The 16,724-nt window shown below is 40.9% G+C and overlaps 1 protein-coding gene across 5 annotated transcripts in view; it reads left to right on the top strand.

Moving 5' to 3' along the window:
* ncor1 (nuclear receptor corepressor 1) overlaps positions 1-16,724 on the top strand; it is a 64,500-nt gene that overhangs the window by 30,783 nt on the left and 16,993 nt on the right. For all 5 annotated transcript variants that reach the window (XM_063485881.1, XM_063485879.1, XM_063485882.1 and 2 more), the window contains exons 15-19: positions 7,800-7,930; positions 8,394-8,689; positions 12,087-12,152; positions 14,454-14,590; positions 14,707-14,800. In XM_063485881.1, coding sequence (XP_063341951.1) covers positions 7,800-7,930; positions 8,394-8,689; positions 12,087-12,152; positions 14,454-14,590; positions 14,707-14,800 — 724 coding nt within the window. The remainder of the gene's footprint in view (positions 1-7,799; positions 7,931-8,393; positions 8,690-12,086; positions 12,153-14,453; positions 14,591-14,706; positions 14,801-16,724) is intronic.

The raw sequence follows: 16,724 nt of genomic DNA, 5'->3' as shown, positions 1-16,724 counted from the left end.
ATGATAAAATATGAATAACCTCTCAGTTACTGAAATATAAATTAAAGTGTGCAGTGAAGTTTGGACAGTGAAAAATGTCCTCCAGGATTGGGTAACCTGACACTGTTGGTCTGACTTAAGTTTCTTAAATTCTTAAAAGGCAACACTGTATAGATGAACGAGTTTATTAAAACGTCTCTTCATTTTTAATCTAACCAGCAGTTTTTTTTTTGGCACGGAATCAGCATCATGCAAAGCCATGAAGAGTGCTGCTTTGTTGAAAATTTTATTAATTATTTTAAAAGTGGAGATACATTAATCTGCAATGCTAGAACACACAGCAAAGAAAAGTGAGTAAAAAAGGAGGTGTATGATTGAAAAGCTGTGCAGAAATACAGAACAGTGATTCAGAGACATGAAATAATTCCATATTTTTGTGAATAATTCAGAGTAAGCTGGAATTCTTTTGAGATGATGCTACTTTCATCTGCCGCATGGGTCTCTCAAAAGACTTACTTGTCCCGGCATCAAGCAAAGAGACAAAGCGGAGCCGCGTCTTCCTTTGAAGCCTCAGTGTGCGAGCACTGTCAGATATGGAATGTAAACTTTGTTGATGCCAAAAGGAAACCTTTAGAGAGACATACATATGATTGTTGTCTTGGCTGCATCATTTTAAGTGCAGCCATCTCCTAACTCTGATTAAAATCAGTGCCAAATGTCAGCCAACACATTCTGTTGGATTATTCTCCTCCCTGCTGGACTTTCCCCAGTTCACTATAGTCTGTGTACAGGACATTCTGTCTCTGTGGCGTACATCTACTGTGCAGTACAATGGGTTGGTTGTAGACTATTTCTCTACATAAGCAAAAAAGCTGCCAGCAGCTGAGAGAGAACTTGACTTTTCTGTGACACACGAGGCCAACTGTGAGCAGAGAAATGTCTTTCTGTATCGCCAGTTTCTGAACTCATGATTGGTTGGACTTGTTGAAACCACTTTTTGTTTAACTTGTGGACGCTGGTATGTGATGTGGTGGATTGTTGTACACCGTTTACATTAACCGTTTTACTTGCATGCATAATAAGCAAGTCGGCTCTGTTGCAGATGCTGATTGATGCAGATTCCGAACTGCTTTTCCAAACAGTGTAATGGATGTTAAAGAAGGCTGTATACAGTAAATGGCCCTTTCTTTGAAATTATTTTAAATTGTCAGAGTGATTATGGCTCTCAGAGTCTTCTTTCATACACAGATGAACTATAAAGGGTCCTTACCTGATTGATGAACATTGATTGATACTTAACTAGCCCAGGTCTACTTTTTTAGCTCACTAGAAAACATCAAAGTGTAATGTGAGCAATTTGTAATTTTTGTCACTTCGGAATGAAAATATTTAGTTCTTTTGTCACTTCTAAAGTAAAATGCCATCATCCTGTGATTCAGGGCAGTTCATTAAATAATTCTGTGTGTTGTTTTTTTTCCCATATACAATGAATTATTATTAATATTCGGAATAATGCACATCAGGACGTAGTGCACTTTTTAAGCTTTTTGTGCCTTAACAACTGCAGCTCAAGTGAGCAGAGTGAGTCATTAGAGTTGGAAGAAAAAGGACAAGAGTGAGCAAGAGTAAAGCAGTGGAATGTAGGGCGAGTGAGTGAAGCTGAGTGAAAAAAATCCTCAGTGAGACCGAGTCAGCGCTGGCAGCTTATCTGCTGTGTGCTGCTTTTTTTCTCTCTCTCTTTTTTTCTCCTCCTCGTTTTCCATTTCCTCTTTCTTCTGTTCTTCTGAGAGTGAGAGCGAGAGAAAGAGATATTCACCCCTCTCTGAGACTGCTGAGTTGGTACAGCCCGGCCATCTGACGGGCCCAAAAATCTCACTGTGCTGCTGTGAGTGCCAATCAAAGAGGAGTGCTCGGCAGGGATTACCTTGAGTGACCCTGCATAGATTAGTGTGTGCATGTGAGATGGACAATTCTTTGGGCGGCTTAAGCGGCCTGATGACACGCTTTCCCGGAATATGTGTGGTTGTGCCGTGGCCCGGCAGCCCTTCTAAGGAGCTCTACTATGGTGCTGTCCTCCCCCTCTACTGCTACCGTTACCACCGCTATGGAAGCACCGGAGGGTAAATTCTCATTTGCACCACTGGTAAGCTGTGGCTCTCAGCGAAGGAAAGGGATTTTTATGACCAGCAAATGAGCTTACAGGTATGTCACTAACTGTAAAACCAGAGTTTTTAGTTTTGAGTTGAAGCCAGTTTACTTCTGTTGCTTTAGTCTGGGAGTTGATTTCTTGATTCCTCTGTTGCCTGTTTCTTCGCCTGCCTATTGAAACGTATTAGGACCTCTGCTGCTATGTTTTTTTTTTCTTCTTTTTGAAAAAAATTCAAATCCATGATATGTGGTCATGCCTGTTTTGTATGTGCTTTGAGAAAATATTGGAAATTGGTTCAATGTCATGTTCATGCGGTGACATTAGCTACACGTTAACAGATTTAGCATATTTAAGCACATTTAATCCTCAAGTAGATACACGAGCAGATGACAAGTTGAATAAAAATATGAGATGTTGTAAGATGTCGGGCCACATCATTCTGCTTAAGCGGCTTCAGCGAGCCTCGACCTTGACAATAATTAAATACATTTCTGGAACTTTATTAAAACAATGTAACTATACCCTGACTGATCCTAGAGTTTTTGGCTGATTGCCAATACAAATTTTAGAGAGCAAATTCAGATATCAATATATCAGCTGATACTGAGTTTCCCACACTTAGACTTTACTTTGGCATAGTGCCCAGGTATATTAAAGGTCAACCAAATATACTTAGCATCGCATTTTAGCTTTGCGTTTTTTTTTAATCTGTGGACAATAATCTTATTTTGTTTTGCCCATCTCGTGTTTTTCCACCAACAGGCCATCAGCCCTGTTTTTCAGATGCGGAGTCCTGCTTTGCTGTGGTAATTGGTTCATGAGCTGCTCCACAGTGTAGTTCACAAAAAGTTAGCAACTTTGGTCTAATTTGGATTTCTGCGAGGAATCTCTGTAGAGCCTACAAAGTAACCTACGCAAGTGGCGAACGTCATTGCCAGCATTTCTGTTGTGCTGCTGCATTATGTGTTATCACCATGTGGTCGTGTCCCGGTGTTTTAAATGCAGTGTCAGCCGATGGAAACAAATAAAATGCTGAGACTTTTTTCCCTCCTGGGTCTCCACTCTTTCTAGTGGTCAGGTTGTTTTGTTTAGTTGTTTTTCCCCAGAAGAAAACATATTTGTCTCTCAAGTTTTTTCACTTTTTTGTACATTACCTCACATAAGTCCAGATAATTTTTGTCACTTGTGAGTCCTTATACTGATGAAGTGATTATTATTCATTATTACTGGGATGATGGCTGTTAATCTCTTACTGATAAATCCCAAAACTGTGGTAAAAACATAGCTGGAAATGCACAGGAGGAATTGATGGTTCTCAAGAGGCCAATCACGGTAGCTGCACGCTGCTGCAGCCCAACATGTAGTTACAATTCTGAGGAGGTATACATCGGGTTATGCTGAAGGTTACAAGGTAGAGTTTCAGAGGGGATTGCAGTTACGATGTAGTTATTTCCCACTGAAGCATACATCCCCAGTTACCACAAAGCCACAGTTACCTCAGCTGTGGTGTTACTTTGGTTCAAGTGCATTAGACAGTGCTAAGGAACATAAACAATGGAGCCCCTACTGGAAAAATTCTGTCATGGCACCATTTTGAAATGATCCCAATTTTTTTTTTGTTGCTGCATTATGTTTTCATACCTGTACATAAACAGGATGGCATATACTGAGATTCAGTATATCTGTGACAGCCCAATATCGGTGAGGCTTTATATGGAGCTATTCTTCCAATAGATCTTCCCTCATTAGGTGTTTTAGTCGTAGTATTGGAGAACTTTGTTAAACATGTACCTCATATGCATTTAACTTGACTGAAATTGTGTGGAAAACCAAAGGTTGAAATCCACATAATTTTTGTTCTCCTCAAAACTTTTGGGACGGCTGTAGCTCAGCAGGTAGAGCAGGTTATCTACTAATCTGAAGGTTGGCTATTTGATACTTGGCTGCAGTAGTTGAAGTGACACTTGTCATAGTTTTTACCACTCAGTTTCACTACAGATCTTTATATGTTATAACTTCGCTCTCCTCCACCGCTAGCTGGCTGACTAACAACAGCACAAGCAAGAGTGGCCCACAGAACTGGTTTTAGCACATACTTTTACAGTGCCACCATCTGGCAACAGACCTCTCTGCAGGCAGATGGGCAGACCCTGGAGTGGAGCAGACAGCGAATGGAGTGGAGCGGATAGCGAATGCACTACCTCTGCTTGATCATAAACTACACTTAAGTATCCTTGGGCAAGATACTGAACCCCAAGTTTCTCTCCGATGCATTTATCTGAGTATCAATGGGTGAATGAGGCATGTTGTGTAAAGAGCTTTGTGTGCTCAAGTAGTAGTAGCGCTGTATAAGAACCAGTCGCATAGCTACATAGGGATCGGGCGACCTTATCCTGGAAGAAACCACTTTCGCCTAAATGAGAAAATGTGCTCAACTCAGACCCAGGTGGACCCTTATAAACCATAGTAAACAGGGAAAATGATGATACTGATGTCACCCATCATCGTTTATATAGGCACTTTAGGTGTCGACACTCAGAAGAAACCTCTGTATGAGCAGTGGTAAAGGAGTAGAAGTGATTTCTTAGCTAGACACAGAACACATAAGGTATGAACTGAGGTTGCAGGTTGTACCATTTTACTTGTGCAAGGTGATTACTCTTTGACCTTCAGTTTGTTTTGCCACAGTATTCCTTAATAGCCTCTTTCTCAGTTTCCTGCCAGTTTTTGAAGCCATGAAGTAGATTTTATTGGTTTATAGTTCTTCCCCACGCAGTGCTGGATAGTAACCATGGCAACTTTTTTTTCTTTTCTTTTTTTTGGGACAAGTTGCTACACTGTGCTTAGGAGAAACCATCAGGTGTGCATAGCATTTTCATAGAACTTGGAGTGGTTTGACAGTTTTTAATCTTTTCCATAATTTTTGGGTTCCTTTACCAGAATCCTTATAAAAATGTGTTTTCCTAGTATTTGTCTTATGTGTGATAGCAATAACTAATGAATATTAGGACTGTAGATGATCCATAGTAATAATCTTTTTGTTTTTTTAAAATTTCCTATTCCCACAGTGGAATGGTTTGTAGAAAGAGTGAGAGATTCCTCGGGTGGCCTGAGTTCTGTGGTAGGAAAAAGAAGATTGACTTGTGGCTCTGTCATTTCCTAAATTAAATACAACTTGTGAATCAGCAAAAGAGGGCAGAAATTAAAACTCTTAAAATATTCAAGACAGGTCAGGAAAGAGCTTCATTCAAAAACACTGAAGAGCCACAGAGCCACAGGGACTCACTGACTTTGGGAGAACATCTGTGTAGAAGCTCTTTACGCAGTGTGGGAGAAGAGGCAGGAATGCCATGGCTCTATGGCCATCTCCAAAGCAAACACGAGCATTCCCTGACCAAACCAGAACAGCGCCTCACAGAAGGACATGCATGGGGAGAATAAACTGGGCTGCTGTCCTTTGCAAAGAAAGGTCTGTGAATTGGCAAAACTGACCAAAAAGCAAGCGTCTCATGCTACTGTAGGTAGACAGTGAGTCAAGAGTTAAATCCAAGTGATAGATTGTACTCTATCCATCCATCCATCCATCCACTAGTAATCCCAGCTTCAGGCATGCAGCACTTAAGGGCTGCATCATCATACTGCACGATCGATTCATTCATCTATTTTCTTAACTGCATATCCAACTTAGGGTCACAAGAGGCAAGTTTACACCCTGGACAGGTCATCAGTCAATTACACTATAGGCACTATATTATGCAATATTGTTACATGGATAGCATGGATTACATTGATATATTTTTTTAAGTAGCTTGTGATCAACAGTTTTGACAGTTAAACAGCAAATTGCAACGACATCAACCACGAACCATCAAAGTTTCCAGTTATGTGGACAATTAATTTAAAGGAAGCTCTGTGTACAGACTAATAGAGTTTATGGGAAAAGTTGAGGACAGCGCCACATGCAGTTTTCTCGCATACTGTTGATTTGATTTCTTCTGTGTTTGCGTGTGTCCATTATGATGTAAAAACCCTCCGATACACTATCAGACTGGCTAAAGCAGCCACTAGTTCTTCAAGTTGAACACAGACTATTGTTCTACAGGAGTCAGGGCTGACTCCATTAAACTAGGTTACAGTTTTCTTATTGCTTTTTTTTGTGCTGTGTAGATTTTACTGTATAACAAGACAGCCAGACTCCTTGTGTGCAGAGACATGTTTTTGTAAAATAGACAAGACAGCCACATCCTTTTTTTCTTCTTCTTCTCCCCTAAGTGGTACCCGTGTCTTCATTCTATTTTCCTGCCCATATCTTTTGCCTTTACCATTGAGCGAAACACATTCCTTGGCCCCATCTGGTACCAGCATGGAATCTTTGGCTTGGCGTAGCCAGACTTGTTGCAGTGCAGCTCTTTCACTGAAACAGGCAGGAGAAAGCATTCTGTGGTGAACCACGCCAGCAATGATGATAAAGAATGCTGCTCTGTCCTCAATCACTCCATCTGGCTTGTGTTTTGTTTTTCTTTTTAATTCACATACAAATGATATTTTCACCCCATTCGTATAGGTTTAATATTAAAGTGAACTAATTTGCTTTGATCCAGTTTGTTTGTTTGTTTGCAGGACTACTCAAGCTGTCTCAAGCTGTTCTTGTTATCTGTTGGCAGTACGATTATAAAGTTCATGAATAGTTAAGTGAGACACGAGAACTGGCCACACATCAGGGTTCTTCATTCTGTAATTAGTACAAACACATAAAAGAGGACACTGTCTGCAATGTCGGTTGTTTATGCTGGATAATGAAGATACAGTATAGGGTCACATCTAAAGAAGAGTGTACAAAGCCTGTTAATCTTCTGCCATATTTTGAGTTTTGCTGTAATTTGTGCAGATGAAAAGTAAGAGTAATCAATGAGGGGCAACATTTGTTTTTATCGTTTTATTACTGAACATTTAACCTTACTGTTTAGGTTGTGCTGTATGATAGTGAAGCAGCATCAGACTGGCGGAAGGTAAAACAAGCCCTTTGAGGGGGGAGAAAGATAAAATGCTTTTGTAGTGGTTGGAACTGCTTGAAGTGTCTTACTGGGTAGATTTTTACATTTGAATTGAAGTATTGATAAGACTTTGCCCTGTATAATAGTCTCTCTCTTTGAGTTCTTGATTTATATCAATCTTGGAAGCCATCGGCTGGTCTGCTGACTTTCGTCTGTAGCCTCTGGGAGAGCGGCCAATTTTTTTGGTTCTTCCAGTGTAGCCAACGGATATCCAGGCAAAAATTCCCATTCATATCCGCTGGTTGTTGTTTGTGAATGCAGATAATTTAAAGTGGACAATCAGAAGCTACATTGCTAAGATGTTAGTCGATGGTTATCTGGTGCATTCTGGCAAATGCAATCCTGTTTTTTGTGCTCCGCACGGGCTGTTAAACTACATGGAAGCAAAGCCTACACAAACACGGTGGTTCAGTGGCACCTTGACTACAAGCAGATTATGAACTGAAAGCTTTTACTACCAAAAATCTTGTCAGATTCTGCATTTTCATATGAAGAATGCATTTTTAGAGATTATACTAAGTTTGAACAAATAAAATGTCTTTAACTAATCCACACTGTACTTAATGCTACTTCTTAATGCTTTGCTCAATATTTCCCCCATATTCTCTTGTCTTCAGCAAATAACACGTCCCTCACAAGAAGACAAGTCAGACGACAAGAACGAAGAGGACAAGTCTGAGAAGTCAGAGAAAAAAGAGGACGAGGAAAAGAAGGACGAGGAAGAGAAAGATGAAAAGGAGGATTCTAGGTGAGTTATGAATAGTTGTTTGTCCTCATGTCACCATTAGGCCCTGCAGGTAAAAGTCCTGTTTGTTTGATGTCAGTGTTTGATCCATTCACTCTGTGAGAAAGGATGTCATGGTTACATATGCTGTATTATATTTCACTGCTTTCAGTTAGCTGTAGTTATTAGGAAAGAGTTCACTTTTGATACCCAGGGACCCTGTACACTTTTGTACTTTAAATTAAGGTGTATTGCAGTGTTTATTAGTGGTTCTTGGCTAATAGACAGATAACTTGCTAACTTGTAAATTTGTCTGTCCAGATTGTCTACGCCCAATCTCTAATAAGGTGTGTGTGTGTGTGTGTGTTCAGTCAGCGAGGAGAAAGAACAGGTTACCGTAAGAGAGCTTGTTATTGCGGAGCCAAAAGGGAATAGATATTTGTAGTACCAACAGCTAAAAGCTGTGTTTCCCTGTCCAAAACCACAGGGACATTGGCAAGGACAAAGAAAAGTGTGACGGTGGGGAAGACGACGACGGAAAGGAGCAAAACACGCCGCGTGGCAGGAAGACTGCCAACAGCCAGGGACGCCGTAAGGGAAGGATCACCACACGCTCCATGGCCAATGAGGCTGCATCTGTGGCAGCCGAGGAAGCACCTCCCCCTGCCCCCGAGCCTGCCTTGCCAGATCCGCCACAGCTCCCTAAAACCGATCCAGCTCAGAAGGCCATGAAGGAGCCTGCAAAACCCCAGACTCCAGTAGCTTCCATGGATGCTGCTAAAGGTGAATACTCTCAGGATAGAGTCTGGGGAGTGTTGACAATCTTGTGAATTTTTGTGCACCACATTCAGTCGTATACTATTTAGGGAATGGGATTAAAATGTGAACAAAAGCAATTCAATACTATGAAAGTATACATAGTTGGAACATTTTAAACATGACCCACAGCAATCTGTCAGCGAAAGCAAACTGCACTTAATTTTTCTCTCGTCACTTCTTGTATTATGAGCTAACATGAATACCTATTAAAACAAGGTTGCAATAGAGACATAACACTCAAAGAGTGCTGAACTCATACTTGTACATGAAAGTTCTAGATCAGAGAAGGTGTCATTTAAACTTCCAGAGGAAAAAACAATAATAATTCAAACTGACTGGCTAAATAAGTTCTTGTGGTCATTTAAAATGGCTGCCATGTGTCAGCTTCTAGAAAGACTTTGGTACACGATGTGTTAGAATATTGCTCTGTTGGATTTCTTCTCATTAAAAATGTGTAGACTTTAAAGGTGGGAATAGTTTTAAAATGGAAAGTTGGCTCAGGTACTCATTGCCAGGTGTGTGCATTTCCCTCAGGAAGCTGTTTGCAGTCTGTCTCTCATCAGTGGACTGCTGTAGTTGTGTTCTTGTCATGGTACTCCTTTACACACTTCCAGCACTTGACGTCTGTCGCTCTGAGGGTGATAGATCAGGTTACCAGTTACCCAGCTCCCTGTCTTTTAAGTTTCTCTTATAATTGAAGCACTCTTCTGCCACCCATGTTTAGTGCCATCTTCTGTCAGTACGGAACGCAACGTCATGCGGTTGGTTGCGGCTAATAGACTTACAGTAGTTTATGTTAGCTAACTAGTGACAGAATCGATAACTGAGGGGAAAATGAGGACACTAAAACTTAAGGTCAGTTTAGGGGGATCACTTTTGTGCTGCCCCTGGCTGCAACAATGAGTTTTATGTTTAGAAAAAGAGGATATACTGTCCATTTTCACTGTCTCCTTAGCAGTAAGTTGCTTTATGTTGTTTGGCTAGCTGAATTCAAACGGGAAAATCCATCTGCTAGCCGTAATGTCTGGGTTTCTAATGCACTTTATGAATGTGTGGAGGAGAACCTGTTGGAGTCACCAGACCGAAAAGCTGGAGTCCAACACTCCAGCCAACACCGAGCCGTATAATAACCTGACAAAGCAGATGTTTGCATGATGCGATCAGCGCTATTTTATGCAATAAAATATTCTCTCTTTTCCCAACACAACCAAACAGTTTACAACATCACAGGTTGCTACGAGCGTACACATGTAGTAACCTGTGATGTTGTAAACTGTTTGGTTTCTTACCGAAGACGATTGGAAATCCTGACATCCATCGGCATGTCCGCTTACATTTGGGCTTCGCTTTTCCTTACTTCTAATATGAAGTAATGAGGTCAATGAGATAATGTGAGGAAGAAACAAAAGGTCTCCAAAAATTGTGGCATCTCTTCCTCAGAGCCTCCACTTTGTTTTTGTTTGCTTTCTTTCTGTCTATCGCACACTTCGACCTAATTTTTCTGCCCACATACTGCTGATTGGGTTCCCGATTGTGCTTTGGTAAGAAACTTAGTTATGTTTGTGGTGTGGTGTAGTTATGTATGTAGTAAACTGTTTGGCTGTGCTTGGGCAAAGAAAGATTATTTTATTACATAAAATATTGCAGATCACATCAGCTGATTTCTCTGATTTATTGATTCTGTCACTAGTTAGACTTACATTAGTTCATGCTAGCTATTAGCCGCAACCAACCATCCAACCACAGGATGTCACGTTCCGTATTGACAGAAGATGGTGCTAAACATATTTTTAAAACTTGAACTTTAAGCACTTATTTCTTAAATCCAGCTTCACACACAGAGTTTTTTCTGTGTCAGTTTTTGAGAGCAGGGCTCCATGATGTAAATTAGCCTTTATATATGTAGCATTTCATGTCCTCTTTAACCCTCTACAGTGTCCACCCATGCTTCAAACCCTCTCCATCCTGGTTTATGTAGGACTTGTCAAACCTAATCTCCTTTAATGACTACATTGTGGATTTTGAGTGGGACTGTTTACTTGCTCTGTAACCCCTGCAGCCATGATGTTTCTTAGAAGTACGTGGGCAAAAGGGTAGCTATCTGTCAGTGTTGCCTAGCTGAAATGGGGCCAAGCAGATTGAAGAAGCTGCTGATTCAGTGGGGGCTTGGATTCTCTTTTGGGGGCTGGTGTGTGTGTGTGTGTGTGTATATATATATATATGTCATTAGGCAACATGCTATGCTGTAGGCAGACACTCTGTTTTCATATCTGACCGATTAAGAGCCACTCTAGAGCGGCCTCCCCTGTAATGGGGTGCATTTCGTCAGTGAAGAAGAAAGCTTAGTCTGGTAGACATTTGCTTAACTAAAAGTAAAACACAGTGTGGCAGGAGAAGTCTGAACAGTGAGAATTGATCTTGTCTTCAAGATTGGTGGGTTTGAAGGGGGCAGACCACCTCTTAATGCAGGGGTGGGCAATCTCAGTCCACGAGGGCCGGTGTCCCTGCAGGTTTTAGATCTCACCTTGGGTCAACACACCTGAATCACATGATTAGTTCGTTACCAGGCCTCTGGAGAACTTCAGGACATGTTGAGGAGCTAATTTAGCCATTTAAATCAGCTGTGTTGGTTCGAGGACACATCTAAAACCTGCTGGGACACCGGCCCTCGTGGACTGAGATTGCCCACCCCTGTCTTAATGTCAAGGGTATATCTGCAGCTATATTTGTCCAAATGTTTACACAGTCTCAGTGGGTGCCATAGAGGAGAGTGGGCTAGAGTTCATTCAGCCCCCTCCACACTTACCATGCTCTTCTGTGAATTTTGTTAGAGGCGGGGCAATGAACTGTGTAATCAAGCCAAGGCAAAGGGGAGGAGCGTGCATCTGTGCACGCGCGTGCACGTGCGTGTGTTTGTGTCAGATGCACAGTATCACAGTAGAGAGGGTGGGAGGATTTTTGGGTTGGCTGTTCTGTCTATTTGTCTCCATCCAAGGCCATTTCCCAAAGAGGGAGGCATGGCTCTCAACTGTCTGGTGCTACATCAGCTGACCAAGGCCCTCCCCTCCCGGATTAGAGAGGAGCAGGGCTTGCTCAGGGCTGTGGGGAAGGAGAGAGAACGAGAAAGCAGGAGAAAATGAGAGGAGGAGAGTAAGCTAGAGCGAGAGTGTAAGTGAGGGAGCAGGTCTCGGCAGCCCCTGAATGTAAACAGATTATTAGATTAGCGGCCATGAGAAGGAGACGGCTGAAGAAAGAACTGTCACTCTCTCACCGTCACCCTCCCTCCTTCACTTTCTATTGCTTTTTTTCCCTCTCTCCTTCTGTCAGTGCTGATGGGGCTGTGTCTGTCTTTGTTATTTAGCTGGCGCTGGTGAAACCGGAGAAACTTCTCGCTGGACCGAGGAGGAGATGGAGGTTGCCAAAAAAGGTACTGTTTTAATGAACTACTCTCTTTCCTTTATGTCTTTGTCCTTCCTGTTATCACTGTGCGGCTGAGACGCCTCTGCTTCTTATGATCGTGTTTTTCCCCTCCAACTCCCGCCTTTTTCCATTCGCTTTGATTATCTGATATTGCGTTGCCCTGCCCGTTTCCTACATGCAAACGGGAATGACTGCGCACATGCAGTCACACAAATAAAAACTATTCCTGGTGCTTTACTGGAAACTGTTGGAGAGCCTGTAGTCCCCCCCCCCCCCCCCCCGCCCTTTTAGCTGCACTGCTGACTTCTCAGAAGTGATCTATTAAGGCCGTCCAAGAAGCAGCAGAGCGTGACGGTTTCCTTCAAAGATCTCTATCTATTATTCAGGTTCAGACGCTTTTCAGATTCTCTAAAAAAAAAAATGTGAAAGTTACTTCAACAAGTCTTCGAAATATTCTTTGCACGCGTCGCTTGGTCTAAGGTTGGACACTGCATGTCTTTAGTCAGCTCATGCCACACAAGTATGCCTACGCTTGCCCCTTTCTGCTTGGATTTGCTGGTGATAGGTTCTTATTCAGGGTAGATTGGCAGAGTAAACAAATGGATTCATGTTGAAAAATTAAGACTGTTGCGTGTTTCGATTTGCTCCACCTTTCCAAAAATGCGAGTGGATATCATCTCCTCAGACATTCAGACCTTTATGCTACATATGTCTGTGAATTAATGTAACCACGAGAGGAAAGTCATATAACATAGCAGGTTCGGAAATCACCTTTATGCTGCCACATGTGGCTGATCAGGCAGGCCCAGTGAACAGTTTACCTCTGAGTAACTTGATTTGTTTATCTGAATAAGCCCTGGTGTTATTACAAGGCTGAGACATGCCAAGCTTGGTAGTCAAATCAGAACACCCCCTCAGATGAAGAAAGAATTTGGGTCATTGCAGTTATTTATTGTTGTCTGGATGATTTCACACCTTTTACTAAAATGTGATATTAGTATAATTAGAATTTGGTATAATCACTTTCGTTTAAGCTGATGTAATACAACTTATGTATTGTTGGTAGGCCAGATACCCCTAGTTCCTCAGTGAAATCTGAGGTGTTAAAATCAGTCAGACCAGAGCAGCTACCACATTGAAGTTATAAAGCTCACAAAGGCCTTTTATTGCTAAGTGTATTACGGATATTTTGATTATATAACTGGATTGAATGTTGTCTTGGTAACACAAGAAACAGTGACACTTTCTTCGATTAGCTTTTAGAAGAAATTCACTTGATTGTTTCCCAGTTTCTGCCTTCAGATTTACTGTTGTGCTTATAGCACCATAACTTGATTTGTCAATGATTACTTTGAACGTGTGAGCCACTGAATGTAAATTAATCTCAAGACATATGCTGTGTGTGCACAGCATTGAGAAATACTATGAAACATCTGGCACAGTTGTGATTATGTGGAAGGAGTATTAGTTAAATATAGTACCAGAGCAGTTACAGCAGCACAGGAAAAATATGACCAGGGCTGTAACAATATTGGCTAATTAAGTTGTCATAGTGATCAAAGCAGATAAGCTAAGTGGTGATCGAATAGAGTGAGTTTACTGTATTCAAGTACATACCCCCCCCAAAAAAAAAAATTAAAAAGTAACTAAGACGAGAGCTGCTCTGATCAGTCCCAGTGCCCTCATTCCCTTCTTGAACTGGAACATTAATGAGGTTTTGTGTTTAGCTGTGCAGCGATTTGTCAAGCTGCCAGTATCCTTCATCTTAGTGGGATTGGGCGGGAGAGAGAGGTCACATGGGTTACAGGATTTAGAGAAGAGCTGCTCTAAAGGTAAATGGAAGTCTTCCAATTGACTGCAGGGTGAAAGAGTAATTTCAAAGTTTAGTGGGACCATTAAAGCTGATTGTGTAATCAGTGCAGGATGGGGAAGACCAACAGCAAATCGCAGCAGTGGGGATCCCAAGAGTGTAGTGTAATTTTTGTGGTGATGCTTTTATTTGTTAAAAGAGATCGTTAAGATTTAACTGAGATCATCTTCCAGAGCCACATTGGAGGTTCTGACACAGCATGAGAACCATTACTGCATGTTCACGCTAAATAAGGCTTTTAAAACTTGTCCTTTCTGCAGTGCCTTTTACATTATTGCAGCCAAACCCCGATTGAATACAGTGTCCATCGTGATTTTGTAAAGTCCTGTCTGGCATTAGTTTGTATTATTAAACATGAAATGCCTTGTTAATTTGTATTTTACCAAGTATTCAAGTTGGATTTTTGATTTTGCATCATCTCTCTCCGTCCTGCACCAGGGCTTGTTGAGCATGGGCGAAACTGGACAGCTATTGCCAAAATGGTGGGCACCAAAAGCGAGGCACAGTGCAAGAACTTCTATTTCAATTACAAGAGACGTCACAACTTGGACAACCTGTTGCAACAGCATAAGCAGGTAAGCTGATTGTAATCTGGATTCAGTTGCGGGCTGTCTTTAAGCTGTTGTAACTCTGTATGAATGAACGTATTTTATTTAATTAATTTTTTTGTTTACGTGTTTTTGGTTCCCAGGATACACGAAAGGCTCGTGCTGATAGGTCTCAAGGTGAAGGTCTAGCCACGCAATCACCGGATGATGATGAGGACAATGCAGAGGACAGTGAAGGTCAGAGAGATGGATAACATAACACATAACAATCACACACATTCTTAAGAACTCTTTTTGGGTTGTAAAGACTGCACGTCTTCATCGTCTGATAGATTCTTGATTATGAGCTTTGAAGCGTAGTGCTTGATCTCAAATGTTAAGTAAAGAGTTTAGAAGAAATCTGTGAAGCTTGATCCAAACTTCTATTTGTCATTTAAGTGTTTCCTCTGGGTTGATGGCAGTGGGCTTGCTCTGTACTGACAGTAGTTTTAATAAGTGAGTGGAAAAGAGATCAAATGCAAAAAGGCAACGAGTAGAGGAAGAGATTAAAGATGTGAACTAATTCAGACTACATAGGTGCCTGTTGCATAACAGTTTGTAGCTTTGAAGACTGAAGAAAGCCCACTCTTTGAACACAAAGTGCCGGTCCCACTTGTTTGATCCAACAAGCAAACAAGCCTGCCTGTCTACCTGCCTCCCTCACTTCCAGAAATCCTTATCTCTGCTGGGTTTACATGGTGAAGGCATGAAGGCATTTTTTTCTTTTTCTTTTTTTAACAGCACAGTGTTTTTGATGTTTTTTTTCTGCAGAAAACCCCCATCAAACCAAGTTAAAAAAAAAATGGTTTGCAGACTTGTATATAATTTAAACAAACTCTGCTTTACAAGATAACTGCGGCGACGTCACAATGTTGACTTTATCTACATCTGATGGAAATCAGATACTGCTGGTGATCTACACGTCACAGATCTCACTTTATAAAGTTACACATTAGGCCATCAGAGGCATTAATAAAACTCTCATAACTATAAACATCGTGATTTACCATTTGGATATTTTGTAAAGCTGCTTCTTTGATTTTTGGTTTGATGCATTGAATAGATCTACAAATTGTTTTTGCATAAACATGCCATCTGGACTACCATCACCATGGTAACAGCTGCAGCGCTAGACAATATGCAAACGGGCAGACAGGTTTTAAACATGTGGTTTCTGGATGTGAATTTATTTTTTATCACTTTCAGCTTTCTGTTTTGTTTGCAATACTGTACATCCGCATGGATTGCAGTTATCTAAACTTAAGTGTGAACTGAGCTTATGATTTCTTTTTATCTTTCAAGGTTGTGCTTGCGGTTGTGAGACCTTGAACATAGCACAGGCAAATATTATCAGCAATAAACAAAATATGGTGTTTTGCAATAAGTGGCAATCACATGTGTGCCTAAGTGTGAATGCATGTGAATACATTTCAAATGGGTAAAGTGAATGTTTAGGTCCTGTTGTAGATTTTCTGTCTGGGGTTTCATGCTATGTGAGTTTGATATAAATACCCCATTCTTTCTTGACTTAATACATGGAGGCTGTATTATGGCTGACATTTTAATGGTTTCGTGGAATATTCATTGAATCGTATTATTTCCACGATCCAATTAGTGCTGGGCGATATGGAAAAAATATTTATCACGATATGAATTATTTTATATCACGATAACGATATATATCACGATATACCACCTGACCTGTGGTCATCTGGAAAGTATGCAGTCTGTAAACAGCGAGTGGAGAGGGTGCAGTCTTTGTTTTGAGTTACTGTAAAGTATGTCGCAAATCCGGGTGCATGTAAAGCAGCACCATGTTGCAAAACCACAAGACAGTTTCTTTGCGAAAAATATCATTTTTTTATACTTTATTTTCTCTTGCATAAAGTTCAGAGTATGTATAGTGAGAAGACAACACTAATATATTTGCACAGGCTATTTAACCCTTTAAGACCTACCATAGAACCAAGTCCGCCAGAGCTTATCTTTACATTTATTTATTTTGAGTGTCTTCATAGTTTTATTTTTGAGATACACAAATTTTTATATATAAATGAAAATAAATAAATGCAAATTTGCAAAAAAACAGCATGTGCATCAAAATAAACTATTTCCAACAGTG

The sequence above is a fragment of the Pelmatolapia mariae genome, linkage group LG10_11, assembly GCF_036321145.2.
Source record: "Pelmatolapia mariae isolate MD_Pm_ZW linkage group LG10_11, Pm_UMD_F_2, whole genome shotgun sequence".
NCBI classification, from domain to species: Eukaryota; Metazoa; Chordata; class Actinopteri; order Cichliformes; family Cichlidae; genus Pelmatolapia; species Pelmatolapia mariae.
The sequence above is the reverse complement of the archived record's forward strand: the minus strand, read 5'-3'. Positions and strand labels throughout refer to the sequence as shown.